The following is a 23,320-nucleotide window of genomic DNA, read 5'->3' as shown; positions in this document are numbered from 1 at the left end:
TGGCTATATTTCCTATGTTGTACAATATATCCTTGTAGCTTATTTATTTTATACATATTAGTTTGTACCTCTTAATCCTCTACCCGTATCTTTCCCCTCCCCAGTTCCCTCTCCCCACTGGTAACCTCTAGTTTGTTTATATCTGTGAATCTATTTCTTTTTTGTTATATTCACTCATTTGCTTTATTTTTAAAATTCCACATGTAAGTAATAACATACAGTATTTGTCTTTTTCTATAAGCATAATACCCTCCATGTTGTTGCAAGCGGCAAATTGTCATTCTTTTTTCATGGCTGAGTAGTAATATTCCATTGTATATACGTGCCACATCTTCTTTGTCCATTCATCTGTTGATGGACACTTAGGTTGCTTCTTATCTTGGCTATTGTAAATAGTGCTGCTTAGGAACATTAGGGGGCATGTATCTTTTCAAATTAGTATTTTCATTTTTTCTGGATATTTACCCAGAAGTAGAATTGCTGGATCATATGGTAATTCTATGTTTAGCTTTTTGAGGAACCCCCATACTGTTTTCTATAATGGCTGTACCAATTTACATTTCCACCAGACGTGTACCTAGAGTTCCCTTTTCCCTATACCCTTGCCAAAATTTGTTATTTGTATTATTTTTGATGATAGCCATTCTGACACGTGTGAGATATGTCATTGTGATTGATTTGCATTTTTCTGATGATTAGTGATGTTGAGCAACTTTTCCTGTACCAAAATGGGTATTTAAAATCATAAAATAAGAGTATTTTCCTTTTGAGAAAGTTTGGCAAAGAATCTATAGTAATTTACTCCTAATCAGATGAGATGCAGAGTGTGATAAGAACAGTTTGCACTAAAACACTCCCCAAGGATGTTACTTTCTATGTTTCCGTCCCTATCCCAGTATCTGTGACACTGGTCTTGAAAGAACTTAAAGTGTTTCAGTAGCTTTATCTGAAATGGTCTTTTATTTCTGTGTAGAAAAAGCAAGGATATGGAAAATATATCTCTTTTAAATTATTAAGTTGAATTTACTTTCATGGCTTATTTTTCCTTCAACAGAAAAGGCTACTGAGCTGTTTTCAGAAAGTAAATGAAGTCAGTGTATATATTTATATAATTCCATTTATTAAAACTGTTTTTTGTAAATGTTGAGAAATTTTAATTTATGCAATAGGTATTACATGATGTAATTTTCATAACAGAGCTCTCGGCATAATTTAAAGGAATGAATTAAAATTTATTCCTGGGAATTCCCTGGCGGACCAGTGGTGAGGACTCCACACTCTCACTGCCAAGAGCCCAGGTTCAATCCCTGGTCGGGAAGCTAAGATGTTGCATGCTGCGCGGTGCAGCCAAAAAAATAAATAAAATAAAAACTGTTCCTGCCAAAATACACTGTATTCAAATTATGAGGAAAAAATTTTAGGAACAGTAAATACAGAATATATTATTAAAGACTGAATAGTTTCTTATCACCCCTGACAAACACTAGCCGAGAAGGTAAATCGGTAGTTTAAGAATTAGTTGATTATCTAGCTGAGCCAACAGCTATTCAGGAATGTGGAATTATGTGGAAATTTAGAAAGTTAAAGTGGACTTTAGAATGTTAATGGTAACTTGTTACATAATATTTTTAATATAATCAATTTTCTTCATGTCTTTAGGAACTGGATCATTTCTGTAACCCCATCATTTATAAGCCCAAACCAAAAGTAGAGGTTGCTGAAGACAAGGCAAAAGCTAATAGTGAACACAACGGACCAGTGGATGGACAGAGTGGGACTGAAACTAAACCAGATACAACAAAAGACAGCACACAGCATACTAAATCTTCTGGAGAGATGGAAGTGGACTAAGTCTTAATTTCAGCTTCACATAATTCAAACAGTGCAAGTAACCACAGGGTCCATTCTTCTTTTACATCTGGTACACACAACAGACGTTTAGTTGTTCTTAACCACTTTTTGTCATTTGTTTTTTGGAGTAGTTTTGAAAAGTGTTTTATATTGAGTGCACCTCCTGTTCATTTCCATTGCTGCTTAATGTGAAGATTTAGCTGAATATACATTAACAAGTCAGTTTAAGCTTTCCTAATATATTTTATGTCAAACATGCAAGATTGATAAGTAGCTGGCAACCTTATTTAAAGCTTCTACTTGGATAAACCTCAGCTCCTTTATTCAGGAAAGGATACTGTATTGTGCTACTGTTGCAGAAGCATAGATTTAATTGCATCATTATTTTGAAAAACAAATATTGAAACTGATGTGGTTTAAAGCCACCAAGTCACTGACCTTTTTCTAGTTATGGTATTGTTATAATTTAAATATTAAAGCAAATAAGAGGTTCCTTGACAAATTAGTCCATCTCGTTGGTGTGCCATGAGAACTTCAAAACTTTGTTTTCATCATATAAATGAACTAAATCACACATTGAAAAGGAAAATGCACAATTTTATGTTAAGGTGACACCAGCAGTTAGCTTCTTTTCATTAGTCATGTGGATTGATGTTTCTTAGAGTAATTCAGGGTCTTTAGCACTTGAAACTTCTGATCTACTTGTCCTGAAGACCAGCTGCTGCTAAAGTGATGCTGGCCCAAAAACGATGAAGCATTTTTGATGAAAATACCTTCATGTTAAGGGGGAAATGCTGTTGACCTACTCAGACATGCATCTGTGATGTTGATAACCTTGTTTTAGTTTTAGTAGTTGTTTTGGTCTTCTTAATTGATTTTGTTAATATGTTAACAGAGGGCAGGGAGAAACGGCACAATGTGTATTGCATTATATACATTTATCACTGATTTACTTAATGTTAACATATAAACACTAAATAAGTAATACTTGAAAAGAAGCACTTATACCATAGGTCTTAGGAAATACTGCTTGTAATAAACTTAACTGTGTTACACATCAACAGGCAAAATATAGAATGTTACATAGTGTAATATGATGTGATTAAATTATAGTTCCTGCTGTTACAATACCTGTTCAGACCTTGGCTCCAGTTTTGGTGCTTCATATATAAATTATATGGGTTGAAGGGCTGTGAAATTAAGATATTTTAAAGACTTAATCTGTGCTTCATCACCAGACTTGTTCACACTGTTCAGTTCTGTGCAGAAGCTTGATATGGGAGCAGAATGAAATGACTTTTCAACCTACAAGAAAAAGAAGCATAGACAATGCATGGGCACTTGTGTTCTTAATGCCAATCAACTAGATTGACATAGGTTAAATTTTTGAAAGGCTCAGTTTTACCCAAAGCTACATCATCTTTATATTAAGGATTTAAAAAAACATTAATATGGACTTTTCTTAAGTAATAAAAATTGAGAGTTTAATATCTTTAGGGATAGTCGTTACTTCTCACAACTAGTTCTCTAAGAGAGATTCTGTTTCTACAGTGTAGTCTGCACTGAAAGGAAAGTATGGAGCAGTGCATTTTGCAGGGATTTTTATTCATCATTTTTGAGGGAGATGTCCCTTTTTTGCATTAAAAAATCATATAGACCCAATATATTTTTTAATGTTTTCAAACTAATGAAGTAATTATATACATTGGTAATGATGAAATACATTTTTTTAAAAGCATGTTTGTTACTTTTCGTTGGTATGTTGAATATATAGGTTCACTTCAGTAAGAGCATAAAAGTTATGAAAGGGAATATATAACAGTACACATAGGGCATTCACAGCTTTTTAAGAAGAAAATCTCCACCGACTGTGTTAGGAGCTGTACCTCCAAAACTAATTGGGAATATATGGGAACAAAGCTTTCTGCATCTGAATTGTGTAGTACATCCTGACATTTTCCAGTTCCATAAGTCAGTTTATATAGTTCTGTGTTTTAGTCAGAATTATAACATTCCCATTCCTGCAGTTATGTAACACTTCATTTAATAAGTTAAATATATCCAAAGATAATATGTATACTTTTCCTACCCATTTATTCAACTTAAATGATTTTCAAAAGCCCTTAACCTTATAATTATTTATTGAATACGGTAATAAAAGAGAAAATGTTCTCAATATAGTTTTGGGTAGAAGGCATGGGTTCAGTTTAATTTTAATCTGTATGAAATATGCAGTGCTTAGATGAAAAATTAAAGATCTTTTTTCAAAATAAAAAGCCACTATTTTAGAAGTTATTTTTAAAAATACATTGCAAAATAGGATGTATTCCTGTAGTAAACAAATAAGAACTAAGTATGTAGGAAATGATTAATAGGATTAATAGGAAATGATTAATTTAATGTATTAATCTAATACACTACGACTCTGGAAAAGTATAAATTGTTTGGTTTTAGAAATCAACTCCTGATAGCCAATCACATGGTGATTTTAAAAACAAAGATTGCTAAATAATGTAACAAAAGAAAGTCTGTGATGTTTTAATTCCTTAGCAATATACAGAATACTTAAGTTTTAAAACAACTATTGATACAAACAGCACACCAAAGAATGAGGCTATTGGAATAACAGATAATCTCAATTTTAAAAAGGTAAAAATTAGACTTTAAGAAATAAAGATTTCTTAGACTTTGGGGGGTCAATTTTTAGTATACTTATGATTATATTTCCTAGCTAGAAGTCTTTAAAGTGAATTTCGGGGATCAATTACCAACATAATAAAGTGATATGTTAAAACAGTTTATCCAAATTAGCAGATTCAACTGTTTTGAAAGACTATATTTAAAGATAATAGACATTTGAATACAGTGATCAATTGACCCAAAACGGATCTAACCATCCCTGTGTTTTCATAAATTTGAATTGTAATACTAAGCCTACAAACATTCCCATTAGGATTTTGTTTTGTTTTTAATAGTTGGTATTTGGTAGTCCACAACAATTAAAGTCTTGGCATTAAATTTACATATCATAGATTTAGAAGTGATAGACAAATATAACTTCATCTTTCTCAACTTTTAGAATCTGACAACAAAAAAACTTCAGTTCTAAAGTAGATGTTATTTTGTGGTTAGACTTCAGAACTTCTAAGTGGAATTTGGTTTTGTGATAGTGGATTCTGTAAAACTTAATGAGAGGCATATCTAATTGTATTGATACCTCAGTATTTAAAATCTGATGGCATTGATTAAAGTCAGCCACTGATATCTTTTCAAACGACACAGGTGTCAGGATGCTTATAAAGTCTGATTCTAATGTTTTATTATCCTCTTAACTACAGTATGTTTTATAACTATCAGTCATTTACCAAACTAATCTTCTTAATTTCAGAAGAGACAGACTTTTTGATCAAAAAAGAGGAAACAGTGTTAAAATTACCTTTTTTTTTTTTGTCAAGGTTAAGCCAAAGTATAATTTTAAAACAACTTCCAGGAAGCACATAATCTTTTCTTTTGATAAAAAGTAATAAGATTTAATGCAGATCAAGACCAGGTCTTTAACCAAAACAAAAGCTTTAGTTATTTTACTTTCACATCTCTAATACACAATAAACTAAAATTAATATTCTTCCATGTTTCTTAACCAGACAGCTCTGGGTTTATAATATAGCCAGATGTCTTAAGTTTTTTTCCCTTGTTAAATTCAAGGGTGATTGTTTCATACAATAACAGGGTACCTGGAGTTTTTAGAATATTTATTAACGAACTGCTTAGAAGAAAAACCCCTAAATGTCTATGGCAGTAGTCAGTACCTATAAGTGGTAATGGCTCTTTCACCTTCCAGATCTCTAGGGGTACCTCTAGCATATTGTTCGAGTAAGCATTAAAACAAAAGGCATGTCTGTTAAGATACATTATGAAATAACTTGGAGCTTTCAAGTCAAAGAAAGAAAACTAATAATTGAATCACGAACATTTGACTTAGTCTGTCAGGCAGGTCAAAATCCATATCAACAACAGCAACAAAAATAAATGGTAATGATCTTTGCTTTGGAATCTCTAATTTACTGTCATGTCCTAGGTCACATGATGAGTATTAGGGAAGTGTATTGATTACCCATCCTATAAAGAGATTAGTGAACTTCAACATGTTTTAGATAGTTTAATTGCATTATAGTATATTACACTATAAGTGGAAATTATCTTAGTCTTTCCAGTTTTCTTGTTTCATCTCTCAGTTCTGGACTCTTAAATAATCATTATATTTCTCTCAATTATATTTTGTTTTATTCTGGATTATTCTTTAAATCTTTTATTTCATGGATTTAAAAAAATACTTTTACGATCACTTTGATAGCTAATTTTATTACCTGTCTTTTTACTTTAAAACCAAATCTTACTGTTAAGAATTTTTTGACTCTTAAATTTATACTTGAAAAGCCATGTTATAAGTTTCCATATGTAATTTCTCTAAAATTTAAGAGGCTTAATAGATTTTTCATATTCTGGCCTTTGAATACTTTTAAGTAGTTCTAGACCAAAAGAGGTCAATTTTGTGAGTACTGTGTATTAAGTAACCAACGTCCCTCGTTTTTAATCCAGATATCAATGTAAGAAAAAGGGTCAGAAATTCAAAATAGTTGTTAAAGATCAGACAACTTCAATTCTTTGCTGCTTTCTGATTACATACATGTGTTGTGCATCCTTCTTGTTTTTTTTCAGAATTTCTTAAATTTTTTGCTTCCAAGACCTTGAGTTAACATGCTCTTGAAATCTTATGGACCCACCCAGAATGTAGATGTAAAAATGTAATTAGAAATGGAGAGCTAAGCAAAGGAAACATTAAAGTGTTGTGGTTTCTTCACCTGAAATAATACTTTTATGGCTTAGTGTCTTGGAAGGAGACTCACATTAAAAGTAAAAAATGTTATATTTGGCAGGATGAAGCCATCGTTGTTTAATATAGAAGCAAATTTTTAATGAAGTTACTGAATTGTTTAGTACTAAAATGGCATCCAAGTCATTTTTCCTTTCTCCAACCATTATTAAAATAATTTATACACATAGTGACTCCGACTCCAGTCATTAGTATAAAATACCTTCTGGCAGTTTAGTACCTACTAGCTTTTTTTTTTTTTAAAGAAAACTACTGCATTTGATTTCTCAATTTCCCAGTTTGTTTTTAGCACAGAGTGACCAGTGTAAAGCAGAAAATCATAATCAAGTGTGATGTGTCTATAAACTGCATATAACAGACCCTTAGTTTCAATAAGCAGACATGAGAATGGTTTGTAATGTTAAGAAGTCGGTAATGTTATTATATATGATGCTAATATATATGTGGCATACAATTTTGGTTCACATTTAAAATGTTTACATTTCACAGAATCAAAGTATATAAAACATTATGTATATAAAATGGCATCTTCATACTAGTGAACAAATAGCAATTGATAAATGCATTTCATTTTTGGATGGCAAGTGCACATTGTCAAGAAGCTATGTAATTATAAATATATTTACTTACTCTTTGAACCATGAGTTTTACACACCTGAGGCTTAATGTTCACATACTGAACTTCACTGACTTGGTGGTTTGTGGACAGGTCATCAGAGTCATTTACATAAATTTGCTTGGCAGTGAGGGTTCTGAGTAAACTGACAAACTTTTTAAACCATCAAATGATAATCGATTCTGAAAACTACAATAGTAGTTTGCTAACTATTGTGTTGTCAGCAAATAACTTAACTTTATATTAGAAGAGAAAATCTAGCGATAAATGAACTAGACTTCAGAAATTTTCAGTACACAAAGAGGAGCTCCCTGCCCAAGTTTCTCCTAACCTCTTTTTGAGAATTGCTATTCCAGTTGAAAATGTGTCAAATAGCATGTTGGGATAAGGAAACAACTGAGGTCCCCTGGTCTAGATTACAGCATTTGGTGCTTAATCTTCTAGTGCTTGAACAATTTGTGAGAATAAGAAGGATAATAAATCCTCAACTCAGAAGAATATTTATACCCCCATTTAACTTTCCAATGAAATGGAAATGAGTACTTTCAAAGTCTAGAAGGCTAAACAGTTGGCAGTTCATTCCTGTTCATCTTATCCTGATTTGGGGAAGAACTGGAGAGGATTTTGCTCTTTTTTTTTTTTTTTAACCCACAACCCCTAGTGATTAAACAGCAAAGAGTTGATAACCTTCCCGAGGTGAAGAAGGAATGTCCGTTGACTGTAAGTACCTCCTAATACTTTATTCTCAAGCTCTCCCCTCTGCTGAAAGGTAAAGAAATCGGTTCAGGATGGTTCATGCATCCTGCAAATGCCAAAAGGCAATTTGAAGCAGTTCTGTTGAGCAGCATTTCCTTACTTTTCTTCACAATTACATTTGGTCTCCTGTTTAACCTCACTGAAAAGGATTTGTGTATTCGTTTTAGACATAACAAGATTCACGTTAAATTAAGAACCAATAACTAGGAATTTGTAGTAAAGAAAATTAACCCTGTTGAAGGCAAAGAGAAGCAAAGAACAAAGAGAAATAAAATAATAGAAATCCAAATATCACTAGTTATGGCAACGTAAGTACCATAAACTTAGCAGTTTAAGAACTATATGTAGTGTTTACAAATACACTTCTTAAACATAATGATGTAATAGTTGAAAGTAAATTAATGAAAAAATATAAGAAAATGCCAATCAAAAGAAACTTATTAATCAGATTAAGTTGCCTTTACAGTGCGGAAAAAAAGGGGGGAGTATTGGTATACAGAGTTTTAATAATGGTAGAGCAATTCACCAGAAATGTAACTCTGAAACAACAGCCTCTAAATATATAAAGCGATTTGACAACTACGAAAAGAAGTTTAGGCCCACAATATCAGTGATAACTGGTAGTAGGCTATAAGTATAAACAGAAATGAATAGAACTTTAAAACCTAGATCTAATATAATTATATGAACTATCACTCAGCTATTGGGTGAAACTATTTTACATAAATATGTAATATTTAGTAAACATGACACTATAGCCAAAAGAAATTCCGTATGCTTGAATTGAAAAAAAATGAACTTATAGAAAAGTCAAATCCTGTTGAAAATCAGAACATACTTCTACTTGAATGACAATATAAACTTGCTTTAAATGGCAGCTGTACCCCTTAAACCTCAATCTCTTTTGGACCTACTCTCTCTCATTGCAGTACATGAGCATGCACATAATAAGCACTCAGCAATCTTTAAGTCAATGAACCTGCATATAAAATGCAACTTGGTAACTTGCAGCTGAAGCACTAATTTAGAATTTTATACAGGCATACCTCATTTTACTGTTTTTTTTTACAAATTGAAGCTTTATGGCAACCCTGTGTTGTCACAGGATGGTAGGTATTTTTTAGCCATCAAGTATTTTCTACGTAAGGTATGTACGTATTTTTTTGACTTAATGGTATTGCACACTTAATAGACTACAGTATAGGGTAAACACAACTTTATTTTTATTTATTCATTTATTTATTTATTTTATTTCTGCACCAAGCATGGCATTCAGGATCTTAGTTCCCCGACCAGGGATCAAACCCGTGCCCCCTGCAGTGGACGCATGAGTCTTAACCACTGAACTGCCGGGGAAGTCCCAAAGATAACTTACAGGCACTGGAAAATCAAAAAATGTGTGAAACTCACTTTGTCATATTCACTTTATTACCATGGTGTGGAACCGAACCTGCAACATCTCTGAGGTATGCCTGTATGCTTTAATGCATATACTTAAAATGATGTAAAAGATGTAATGACTTAAGAATACCAGTAAAAAGGTAGATAACAGCAAAATGAACCTGAAGAAAACTAAAGGTAAAGAAGGAAATAAGAGATGAAATCAATAGTAAATGGAATAAAGAATCAAAACCTGTATCTGAAAATAATATATATATATATATATATATTTTTTTTTTCGGTACGTGGGCCTCTCACTGTTGTGGCCTCTCCCGTTGCGGAGCACAGGCTCCGGACGCGCAGGCTCAGCGGCCATGGCTCACGGGCCCAGCCGCTCCGCGGCCTGTGGGATCTTCCCGGACCGGGGCACGAACCCATGTCCCTTGCATCGTCAGGCGGACTCTCAACCACTGTGCTACCAGGGAAGCCCTGAAAATAATATTTTTAAAAACAGACAAGCCTCTACCAAAGTTAATCAAGGAAAACAAACATAAGCATTAAAGAGATTGATTTTGAGTTAAAAATCTACCCATAATCCCACTTACAATCCCATCAGAAAGAATACAATACTAGAAATAAAACCTACCTAAGGTAGTAAAAGACCTGAACTCAGAAAACTATAAAACACTGATGAAATAAACTGAGGACAAAACAAACAGATGGAAAGGGATAATATGTTCATGGACTGGAAGAATTAATATAATTTAAGTGACCATCCTACTCAGGGTAATCTACAGATTCAATGCCATCCATATCAAATAGCAAGGGCATTTTTCACAGAACTAGAACAAATAATTTTCAAATTTATATGGAAACACAAAAGACCCCGAATAGCCAAAGCAATCCTGAGAAAGAACAAACTTGGAGGTAGCACAGTCACTGATTTCAAACTGTACCACAAAGCTACAGTAATCAGTGGAACAGAGTAGAGAGCCCAGGAAAGAACCAATATTGTAAAAATGACTATACTACCCAAAGCAATCTACAGATTCAGTGCAATCCCTATCAAATTACCAATGGCATTTTTTCACAGAATTAGAACAAAAAATTTTACAATTTGTATGGAAACACAAAAGACCCCGAATAGCCAAAGCAGTCTTGAGAAAGAAAAACGGAGCTGGAGGAATCAGGCTCCCTGACTTCAGGCTATATTACAAAGCTACACTAATCAAGACAGTATGGTACTGGTACAAAAACAAATATAGATCAATGGAACAGGATAGAAAGCCCAGAGATAAACCCATGCACCTATGGTCACCTAATCTATAACAAAGGAGGCAAGAATATACAATGGAGAAAAGTTTCTTCAGTAAGTGGTGCTGGGAAAACTGGATAGCTACATGTAAAAGAATGAAATCAGAATACTCCCTAACACCATGTACAAAAATAAACTCAAAATGGATTAAAGACCTAAATGTAAGGCCGGACACTGTAAAGCCCTTAGAGGAAAACATAGGCGGAACACTCTTTGACATAAATAGCAGCAAGATCTTTTTTGACCCACCTCCTAGAGAAATGAAAATAACAAAAGTAAACAAGTGGGACCTAATGAAACTTAAAAGCTTTTGCACAGCAAAGAAAACCATGAACAAGACACACAACCCTCAGAATGGGAGAACCCTCAGAATGGGAGAAAATATTTGCAAACGAAGCAACTGACAAGGGATTAATCTCCAAAACATACAGCTCATACAGCTCAATATCAAAAAACAACCCAATCAAAAAACGGGCAGAAGATCTAAATACACATTTCTCCAAAGAAGACATACAGATGGCCAATAGGCACATGAAAAGATGCTCAACATCACAAATTATTAGGGAAATGCAAATCAAAACTACAATAAGGTAGCAACCTCACACCAGTCAGAATGGCCATCATAAAAAAATCTCTACAAATAACAAATGCTAGAGAGGGTGTGGAGAACAGTTGCACTGTTGGTGGGAATGTAAATTGGTATAGCCGCTATGGAAAACAGTATAGAGGTTCCTTAAAAAACTTAGAGTTACCATATAATCCAGCAATGCTACACTGGGTATATAAATGAAAAATATGAAAACACTAATTTGAACAGATACCTGCACCCCAATGTTCATAACAGCATTATTTACAATTGCCAAGATATGGAAATAACCTGAATGTCCATTAACAGATGAATGGATAAAGAAGATGTGGTGTATATATACAATGGAAAACTACTCAGCCATAAAAAAGAAATGTTGCATTTTCAACAACCTGGATGGACTTGGAGGGTATTATGCTAAGTGAAATAACTGAGAAAAAGACAAATACTGTATGATATCACTTATAAGCAGAATCTAAAAACTAAACTAGTGAATGTAACAAAAAAGAAACAGACTGACAAATATAGAGAACGACCTAGTAGTTATCATGAAGAGACTGAAGGGCGGAGGGGCAAGTTATGGGTTGGGGATTAAGAGGTACAAACTAACTACTATGGATAAAATAAATAAACTACAGGGACATATTGTGTAACACAGGAAATATAGCCAATATTTTATAATAACTATAAATGGAGTATAACCTTTAAAATTATGAATCACTGTTGTATATCTCAAACATATAATATTGGACAGCAACTATACCTCAAATAAATAAATAAAAATTTTAAAAGGTAACATACTCATTGTAAAAATACTGTAAAAACAGGAAAATACAAAGATTAAAAGATAAATCAACGTTTCAGGGGAAAAAAAAAGGACCTCTGTGAGAGGTCTCTATATAATCTACATAGATAGAAAAAATTATAAAACATTACTGAGACATTATAGTAGATCTAAATGAAGAAAAATACCATGTTCAAAGATTGGAAGACTTGATCTTGTTAATGACAGTTCTCCCAAAATTGCTACATACACTCAATACAGTTCCAATTTCAATGCAATGCAAGTCTAGTCAAAATCTCAGCAGGTGTCTTTTGGAGAATGACAAGCTAATATTTATATTGAAATGCAAAAGGCCAAGAACTGCAGACACTCTTAAAGAAAAATAAAAACAGGGTATTGGCTACAGCATTATACATATAAAGCTATTAAGCTTTAGTTAAAGTAGTGTAATATTGGTGCAGGAATGCAATGGAACAGAATAGAGGGCCCACAAAAAGACCATTCATTTGGTGACAATATAGAACATTGGACAAAGGTCAGACTCTCACTAAAAGGTACAGGGGAAAGTTGTCATCCACATGGGGGAAAACACAACTAAGTACTATGTCACAGTATAAAGAAGAATCAAATCCAAGTAGACTAAAGACTTAGCTGTGAAAGTCAAAACTACAGGTTTGTTCATTTAACTGAGGTATAATTAAAATGCAACACTGTATTCGTTTCCAGTGTACAACTTCATGATTCAATATTTGTATCAAAACTTTTTAGAAGGCGGAGATCACCTTCCTCCCCACAGATACACCAGGAATACATCTACACGTGGAACAACTCCTACAGAACACCTACTGAACGCAGGCAGAAGACCTCAGACCTCCCAAAAGGCAAGAAACCCCCCACGTACCTGGGTAGGGTAAAAGAAAAAAGAATAAATAGAGACAAAAGGATAGGGATGGGACCTGCACCTCTGGAAGGGAGCCATGAAGGAGGAAAGGTTTCCACACACTAGGAAGCCCCTTCGTGGGCGGAGACTGCGGGTGGCGGAGCGGGAAAGCTTTGGGGCCGCGAAGGAGAGCACAGCAACAGGGGTGCGGAGGGCAAAGCGGTGAGATTCCCGCACAGAGGATCAGTGCCGACCGGCACTCACCAGCCCGAGAGGCTTGTCTGCTCACCCTCCGGGGCGCGCGGGGCTGGGAGCTGAGGCTCGGGCTTCGGTCGGAGCGCCGAGAGAGGACTGGGGTTGGCAGCGTGAACACAGCTTGCAGGGGGTTAGTGTGCCACGGCTGACCGGAAGGGAGTCCGGGAAAAAGTCTGGACCTGCCTAAGAGGCAAGAGACTTTTTCTTTGCTCTTTGTTTCCTGGTGCGCGAGGAGAGGGGATTATGAAGGCTGCTTAAAGGAGCTCCAGAGACGGGCGCGAGCCACGGCTAAAAGTGCGGACCCCAGAGACAGGCAAGAGACGCTAAAGCTGCTGCTGCCGCCACCAAGAAGCCTGTGTGCGAGCACTGGTCACTATCCACACCCCCCTTCCAGGGAGCCTGTGAAGCCCGCCACTGCCAGGGTCCCAGGATCCAGGGACAACTCCCCTGGGGGGAACACACAGGGCGCCTCAGGCTGGTGCAACATCACGCCGGCCTCTGCCGCCGCAGGCTCGCCCCGCACTCCATGCCCCTCCCTCCCCCCGGCCTGAGTGAGCCAGAGCCCCCGAATCAGAGGCTCCTTTAACCCCATCCTGTCTGAGCAAGGAACAGACGCCTTCCAGCGACCTACACGCAGAGGCGGGGCCAAATCCAAAGCTGAGCCCCTGGGAGCTGTGAGAACAAAGAAGAGAAAGGGAAATCTCTCCCAGCAGCCTCAGAAGCAGCGGATTAAAGCTCCACAATTAACTTGATGGAAACTGCATCTGTGGAATACATGAACAGACAATGAATCATCCCAAATTGAGGAGGTGGACTTTGAGAGCAAGATTTATGATTTTATCCCCTTTTCCTTTTTTTGTGAGTGTGTATGTGTATGCTTCTGTGTGAGAGTTTGTCTGTATAGCTTTGCTTCTACCATTTGTCCTAGGGATCTATCCGTCCGTTTTTTATTTTCCTCTTAATAATTATTTTTTTATTTTAATAACTTTATTATATTTTATCTTACTTTATTTTATATTCTTTTTTCCTTCCTTCCCTCCTTCCTTCCTTCCTCCCCCCCCCCCGCTTTCTTTCTTTCTTTACTTCTTTCTTTCTACTTCTACTAATTCTTTCTTTCTACTTTTTCTCCCTTTTATTCTGAGCCATGTGCATGAAAGGCTCTTGGTGCTGCAGCCAGGAGTCAGTGCTGTGCCTCTGAGGTGGGAGAGCCAACTTCAGGACACTGATCCACAAGAGACCTCCCAGCTCCACATAATATCAAACGGCAAAAATCTCCCAGAGATCTCCATCTCAACACCAGCACCCAGCTTCACTCAACGACCAGCAAGCTACAGTGCTGAACATCCTATGCCAAACAACTAGCAAGACAGGAACACAACCCCACCAATTAGCAGAGGCTGCCTAAAGTCATAATAAGGACACAGACACCCCAAAGCACACCACCAGACATGGACCTGCCCACCAGAAAGACAAGATCCAGCCTCATCCACCAGAACACAGGCCCTAGTCCCCTCCACCAGGAAGCCTACACAACCCGCTGAACCAACCTTAGCCACTGGGGACAGACATCAAAAACAACGGGAACTACGAACCTGCAGCCTGCAAAAAGGAGACCCCAAACACAGTAAGATAAGCAAAATGAGAAGACAGAAAAACACACAGCAGAGGAAGGAGCAAGATAAAAACCCACCAGACCTAACAAATGAAGAGGAAATAGGCAGTCTACCTGAAAAAGAATACAGAACAATGATAGTAAAGGTGATCCAAAATCTTGGAAACAGAATAGACAAAATGCAAGAAACATTTAACAAGGACCTAGAGGAACTAAAGAGGAAACAAGCAATGATGAACAATACAATAAATGAAATTATAAATACTGTAGATGGGATCAATAGCAGAATAACTGAGGCAGAAGAATGGATAAGTGACCTGGAAGACAAAATAGTGGAAATAACTACTGCAGAGCAGAATAAAGAAAAAAGAATGAAAAGACCTGAGGACAGTCTCAGAGACCTCTGGGACAACATTAAACACACCAACATTCGAATTATAGGGGTTCCAGAAGAAGAAGAGAAAAAGAAAGGGATTGAGAAGATATTTGAAGAGATTATAGTTGAAAACGTCCCTAATATGGGAAAGGAAATAGTTATTCAAGTCCAGGAAGCACAGAAAGTCCCATACAGGATAAATCCAAGGAGAAACACGCCGAGTCACATATTAATCAAACAGTCAAAAAGTAAATACAAAGAAAGCATATTAAAAGCAGCAAGGGAAAAACAACTAATAACACACAAGGGAATCCCCATAAGGTTAACAGCTGATCTTTCAGCAGAAACTCTGCAAGCCAGAAGAGACTGGCAGGACATACTTAAAGTGATGAAGGAGAAAAACCTGCAACCAAGATTACTCTACCCAGCAAAGATCTCATTCAGATTTGATGGAGAAATTAAAACCTTTACAGATAAGCAAAAGCTGAGAGAGTTCAGCACCACCAAACTAGCTTTACAACAAATGCTAAAGGAACTTCTCTAGGCAAGAAACATAAGAGGAGGAAAAGACCTACAATAACGAACCCAAAACAATTAAGAAAATGGGAGTAGGAACATACATATCGATAATTACCTTAAATGTAAATGGACTAAATGCTCCCACCAAAAGACACAGATTAGCTGAATGGATACAAAAACAAGACCCATATATATGCTGTCTACAAGAGACCCACTTCAGACCTAGAGACACATACAGACTGAAAGTAAGGGGATGGAAAAAGATATTCCATGCAAATGGAAACCAAAAGAAAGCTGGAGTAGCAATTCTCATATCAGACAAAATAGACTTTAAAATAAGACTATTAGAAGAGAAAAAGAAGGGCACTACATAATGATCAAGGGATCAATCCAAGAAGAAGATATAACAATTGTAAATATTTATGCACCCAACATAGGAGCACCTCAATACATAAGGCAAATACTAACAGCCATAAAAGGGGAAACCGACAGTAACACAATAATAGGAGGGGACTTTAACACCCCACTTTCACCAATGCACAGAGCATCCAAAATGAAAATAAATAAGGAAACACAAGCTTTAAATGATACATTAAACAAGATAAACTTAATTGATATTTATACGACATTCCATCCAAAAACAACAGAATACACATTTTTTTCAACTGCTCATGGAACATTCTCCAGGATAGATCATATCTTGGGTCAGAAATCAACCCTTGGTAAATTTAAGAAAATTGAAATTGTATCAAGTATCTTTTCTGACCACAATGCTGTGAGACTAGATATCAATTACAGGAAAACACCTGTAAAAAATACAAACACATGGAGGCTAAACAATACACTACTTAATAACAAAGTGATCACTGAAAAAATCAAAGAGGAAATAAAAAAATACCTAGAAACAAATGACAATGGAGACACGACGACCCAAAACCTATGGGATGCAGCAAAAGCAGTTCTAAGAGGGAAGTTTATAGCAATACAATCCTACCTTAAGAAACAGGATACATCTCGAATAAACAACCTAACCTTGCCCCTAAAGCAATTAGAGAAATAAGAACAACAAACGCCCAAAGTTAGCAGAAGGAAAGAAATCATAAAAATCAGATCAGAAATAAATGAAAAAGAAATGAAGGAAACGACAGCAAAGATCAATAAAACTAGAAACTGGTTCTTTGAGAAGATAAACAAAATTGATAAACCATTAGCCAGACTCATCAAGAAAAAAAGGGAGAAGACTCAAATCAACAGAATTAGAAATGAAAAAGGAGAAGTAACGACTGACACTGCAGAAAGACCACGTATCATGAGAGATTACTACAAGCAACTCTATGCCAATAAAATGGACAACCTGGAAGAAATGGACAAATTCTTAGAAAAGCACAACCTGCCAAAACTGAATCAGGAAAAAACAGAAAATATGAACAGACAAATCACAAGCACTGAAATTGAAACTGTGATTAAAAATCTTCCAAGCAACAAAAGCCCGGGACCAGATGGCTTCACAGGCGAATTCTATCAAACTTTTAGAGAAGAGCTAACACCTATCCTTCTCAAACTCTTCCAAAATATAGCAGAGGGAGGAACACTCCCAAACTCATTCTACAAGGCCACCATCACCCTGATACCAAAACCAGACAAGGATGTCACAAAGAAAGAAAACTACAGGCCAATATCACTGATGAACATAGATGCAAAAATCCTCAACAAAATACTAGCAAACAGAATCCAACAGCACCTTAAGAGGATCACACACCATGATCAAGTGGGGTTTATTCCAGGAATGCAAGGATTCTTCAATATACACAAATCAACCAACGTGATACACATTATTAACAAACTGAAGGAGAAAAACCATATGATCATCTCAATAGATGCAGAGAAAGCTTTCGACAAAATTCAACACCCATTTATGATAAAAACCCTGCAGAAAGTAGACATAGAGGGAACTTTCCTCAACATAATAAAGGCCATATATGACAAACCCACAGCCAACATCGTCCTCAATGGTGAAACACTGAAAGCATTTCCACTAAGATCAGGAATTCGACAAGGTTGCCCACTCTCACCACTCTTATTCAACATAGTTTTGGAAGTTTTAGCCAGAGCAATCAGAGAAGAAAAGGAAATAAAAGGAATCCAAATCGGAAAAGAAGAAGTAAAGCTGTCACTGCTTTGAAGATGACATGATACTATACATAGAGGATCCTCAAGATGCTACCAGAAAACTACTAGAGCTAATCAATGAATTTGGTAAAGTAGCAGGATACAAAACTTATGCACAGAAATTTCTGGCAGTCCTATACACTAATGATGAAACATCTGAAAGTGAAATCAAGAAAACACTCCCATTTACCATTGCAACAAAAAGAATAAAATATCTAGGAATAAACCTACCTAAGGAGACAAAAAACCTGTATGCAGAAAATTATGACACTGATGAAAGAAATTAAAGATGATACAAATAGATGGAGAGATATATACCATGTTCTTGGATTGGAAGAATCAACATTGTGAAAATGAGTCTACTACCCAAAGCAATCTACAGATTCAATGCAATCCCTATGAAACTACCACTGGCATTTTTCACAGAAGTAGAACAAAAAATTTCACAATTTGTATGGAAACACAAAAGACCCCGAATAGCCAAAGCAATCTTGAGAAAGAAAAATGGAGCTGGAGGAATCAGGCTCCCTGACTTCAGACTATACTACAAAGCTACAGTAATCAAGACAGTATAGTCCTGGCACAAAAACAGAAAAATAGATCAATGGAACAGGATAGAAAGCCCAGAGATAAACCCACACACATATGGTCATCTTATCTTTGATAAAGGAGATAGGAATGTACAGTTGAGAAAGGACAGCCTCTTCAATAAGTGGTGCTGGGAAAACTGGACAGGTACATGTAAAAGTATGAGATTAGATCACTCCCTAACACCATACACAAAAATAAGCTCAAAATGGATTAAAGACCTAAATGTAAGGCCAGAAACTATCAAACTCTTAGAGGAAAACATAGGCAGAACACTCTATAACATAAATCACAGCAAGATCCTTTTTGACCCACCTCCTACAGAAATGAAAATAAAAACAAAAATAAGCAAATGGGACCTAATGAAACTTAAAAGCTTTTGCACAGCAAAGGAAACCATAAACAAGACCAAAAGACAACCATCAGAATGGGAGATAATATTTGCAAATGAAGCAACTGACAAAGGATTAATCTCCAAAATTTATAAGCAGCTCATGCAGCTCAATAACAAAAAAACAAACAACCCAATCCAAAAATGGGCAGAAGACCTAAATAGACATTTCTCCAAAGAAGATACACAGACTGCCAGCAAACACAGGAATGCTCAACATCATTAATCGTTAGAGAAATGCAAATCAAAATGAGGTATCATCTCACACCAGTCAGAATGGCCATCATCAAAAAGTCTAGAAACAATAAATGCTGGAGAGGGTGTGGAGAAAAGGGAACGCTCTTGCACTGCTGGTGGGAATGTGAATTGGTACAGCCACTATGGAGAACAGTATGGAGGTTCCTTAAAAAACTGCAAATAGAACTACCATATGACCCAGCAAACCCACTACTGGGCATATACCCTGGGAAAACCATAATTCAAAGAGTCATGTACCAAAATGTTCATTGCAGCTCTATTTACAATAGTCCAGAAATGGAAACAACCTAAGTGTCCATCATCGGATGAATGGGTAAAGAAGATGTGGCACATATATACAATGGAATATTACTCAGCCATAAAAAGAAACAAAATTGAGCTATTTGTAATGAGGTGGATGGACCTAGAGTCTGTCATACAGAGTGAAGTAAGTCAGAAAGAGTAAGACAAATACCGTATGCTAACACATATATATGGAATTTAAGAAAAAAAATGTCATGAAGAACCTAGGGGTAAGACAGGAATAAAGACACAGACCTACTAGAGAATGGACTTGAGGATATAGGAAGGGGGAAGGGTAAGCTGTGACAAAGCGAGAGAGTGGCATGGACATATATACACTACCAAATGTAAAATAGATAGCTAGTGGGAAGCAGCCGCATAGCACAGGGAGATCACCTTGGTGCTTTGGGACTGCCTAGAGGGGTGGGAGGGTGGGAGGGAGGGAGACGCAAGAGGGAAGAGATATGGGAACATATGTATATGTATAACTGATTCACTTTGTTATAAAGCAGAAACTAACACACCATTGTAAACCAATTATACTACAATAAAGATGTAAAAGAAAAAATTGGGGGCAGATGGAATTATGAAGTTGCGTGAAAAATGGTAGAAGGTAGTAGAACAAAACGGTGAATATGTTGTTCAATAACGTTCCTGGTGAAAATAAAAAATGTCTTTTATTTTTACTTAAAAACTGAAGGAATGGGACTTCCCTGGTGGCACTGTGGTTGGGAGTCCGCCTGCCAATGCAGGAGACACGGGTTCGGTCCCTGGTCCGGGAATATCCCACATGCCCCGGAGCAACTAAGCCCTTGTGCCACAACTGCTGAGCCTGTGCTCTAGAGCCCAAGAGCCACAGCTACTGAAGCCTGTGCGCCTGGAGCCTGTGCTCCGCAGCAAGAGAGGCCTTGGTGATGAGAAGCCTGTGCACCACAATGAGGAGTAGCTCCCACTCGCCGCAGCTAGAGAAAGCCTGCGTGCAGCAACGAAGACCCAATGCAGCCAAAAATAAAATAAATAAAATTCATTTAAAAAAAAAAAGAACAAAGGAACTTTTTGGTCAGCCCAATAATATGCTTAAGATCCTTTCTTTTTGTGAATCTATTGTAAGGTTTTGATTGGTGATTACTCTGGATTTCAAGAATGCCGACCCATAACGATATCTGCTTGCTTTACGCTGATAGTCATACAAGTTAAACACATTCTAAAATATCTACATTTTTGTACTCCCCTCCCTCATATTTTTTTTTATTTTAATGTCCTATTTTACGTTTTCATGATTATCTTTTAGTGCTACTTGTAGTTATAATGTTTTACAAAAATTATTTGAGGGCTTCCCTGGTGGTGCAGTGGTTGAGAGTCTGCCTGCCAATGTAGGGGACACGGGTTCGTGCCCCGGTCCGGGAAGATCCCACATGCCATGGAGCAGCTAGGCCCGTGAGCCATGGACGCTGAACCTGCGCGTCCGGAGCCTGTGCTCCGCAACGGGAGAGGCCACAACAGTGAGAGGCCCATGTACCGCAAAAAAAAAAAAAAAAAAAAAAAAAAATTTGATTTTTTTAAATCTTACAAGCAACTACTCTATGCCAACAAAATTGACAACCTGGAGGAAATGGACAAATTCTTAGAAATGCATAATCTGCCAAGACTGAATCAGGAAAAAATAGAAAATATGAACAGACAAATCACAAGCACTGAAATTGAAACTGTGATTAAAAATCTTCCAAGCAACAAAAGCCCGGGACCAGATGGCTTCACAGGCGAATTCTATCAAACTTTTAGAGAAGAGCTAACACCTATCCTTCTCAAACTCTTCCAAAATATAGCAGAGGGAGGAACACTCCCAAACTCATTCTACAAGGCCACCATCACCCTGATACCAAAACCAGACAAGGATGTCACAAAGAAAGAAAACTACAGGCCAATATCACTGATGAACATAGATGCAAAAATCCTCAACGGAATACTAGCAAGATCACTTAATGGCTTAAGTGATCTTCAACCATATATTTGCCTTTCCTACTGGGATTTTCCCCTTTTCTTTAGATTCTTGTTTCTTTTTTAGAGATCTTTCAATATTTCTTTTAGGGTAGGTTTAGCATTGTTGAATTCTTTGTTTTTGCTTGTCTTAGAAATTATTTTCCCTTCTATTCTAAATGATAATCTTGCTGGGCAGAGTATCCTAGGTTGCATGTTTTTCCCTTTCAGTAATTTGAATATATCATACCACTTCCTTCTGGCCTGCAATGTTTCTGCAAAAGATTCATCTGATAGGGGAACTGGGGGTTTCCTTGTAACTCCTTGTTTTTCTCTTGCTGCCTTTAGAATCCTTTCAAGGAATTTCTCTTGTCCTTTAATTGGGAGTAGTTCCTCTGTTTTTTCATTTTACTTAACTTTCTCTGTCTCTATTAATTTAGGAGAAACAGTTACCCACTACGGTTTTGAAGGGGTGTTTTTATGTAGGAGCATCCCTGTGTAGACTGTGTGTGTCCAATATTTTTGGTGCAAGGGCTGGTTTTGGTATGGATGCCAGCCATGTCTCTTTCAATGTGTGCTGGTCATTATCTCCTTGAGAGGGGGTGTGACTGCTGTTGTGGTGTTCAAAGCTTGCGCTGGATGTGAGGCAGGGCCTCCTCTTTGTTCTGTGGCTGTCACCACCCTGCTGGGGGCAGGGTCTATTCCCCAGCTGTTGAAGTAGAAGCCCTGAGGGTTGGGTTTAATCAGGCTCCGTCCTCTTGAGTGTGTGCCCTACCCCAAAGGAGGTGATTGCTGAAGCAAATGAGGCCCGTGTGGTCACAGTGACCCTATGCGCTGCCTGTGCAGGCATCCATGGTTCTGCTCAGCAGCCCAAGGTAGCATCTTTTTCCATTGTGTTCATCCCAGATGTAGTGAAAGGCTGTGGTGTGGAATAGGCTGTGGCTGGGGATTGAGGCACTGCGGCTGTGCTGCCACCTGAGACCTGGGTTGCCTCTGGCCGACCTCTCCCAAAACCCATCTGCCCCAGATCTGGCATGAAGCTGTGGTATAGAGTGGGCAGAACTGGGGCACTCCTGCTGGGAAACTAATTGCCACCTGCTACTGCCCAGGGCCTGACTACCCGAGATTCAGCACCTAGCTGCTGCACATTCCTGTGGTGCTGCTCAGGGCATGTGCTGACAATGTGTGCTGTGGCTGGGCCCACCATCATGCACAGGCTGACAAAGAGCTCCTCAGCACCCCATGAATCACACCCCAGGCCCTCCAGGCTGTCTCTGCGTGGCTAGATGAGTCCTCTGCCAAGGCCTGTCTGCCTGAGATTCGGCACTTAGCTGCTGTGTGTCCTTGTGGTACCACCCCATGTGCACACTGACAGTGTCTGCCTGGCTTGCCCAGCCACCCCGCTAGGTGCACTGACAATGTTCTCTGTGGTTCCACCGAGATCACACCCCACGCACCCTGGTCTGTCTCTACGCAGAGAGACTGAATCTTTGCCCTGATCTGTGCCAGGCTGTGGTGTGAAATGAGGGGGATGGGGGTGTTCACCCCTTCAGATTGGGAAATGCAGCAAGGCGGCAGCTGGCAGTGTTAAGTCTATTTCCACCCTGATTGTTAGCAAGCCAGCACGTGTGACACTGCTCCTAAGTAGAGTCTAGGCTTCTCCAGCCCTTCTATCTGCCTCAGTGGATTTACCAGTAGGCAAGGGAGCTCCCTAGTCTGAGGAACTATTCATGTGGACCTCCTTTTCCTTCCAGACCCCTCCCAGGGGCACCAGTCCCAACCTGAGGCCCTTTTTTTTTTTCTTTTGTCCTACCCAGTTACATGGAGATCT

General features: G+C 37.5%; 1 protein-coding gene across 1 annotated transcript in view; it reads left to right on the top strand.

The window, feature by feature from the left end:
- Positions 1–6,915, top strand: part of HSPA4L (heat shock protein family A (Hsp70) member 4 like) — a 55,404-nt gene extending 48,489 nt beyond the window's left edge. The window contains exon 20 of the mRNA XM_022556928.3: positions 1,660–6,915. Coding sequence (XP_022412636.2) covers positions 1,660–1,851 — 192 coding nt within the window. The 3' untranslated portion in view covers positions 1,852–6,915. The remainder of the gene's footprint in view (positions 1–1,659) is intronic.
- Positions 6,916–23,320: the final 16,405 nt, after the last annotated feature.

Source organism: Delphinapterus leucas, chromosome 5, assembly GCF_059928025.1.
Source record: "Delphinapterus leucas isolate spDelLeu-1000000601 "Yukka" chromosome 5, BTC_Dleu_Yukka2, whole genome shotgun sequence".
Taxonomy (NCBI): Eukaryota; Metazoa; Chordata; class Mammalia; order Artiodactyla; family Monodontidae; genus Delphinapterus; species Delphinapterus leucas.
The sequence above is the reverse complement of the archived record's forward strand: the minus strand, read 5'-3'. Positions and strand labels throughout refer to the sequence as shown.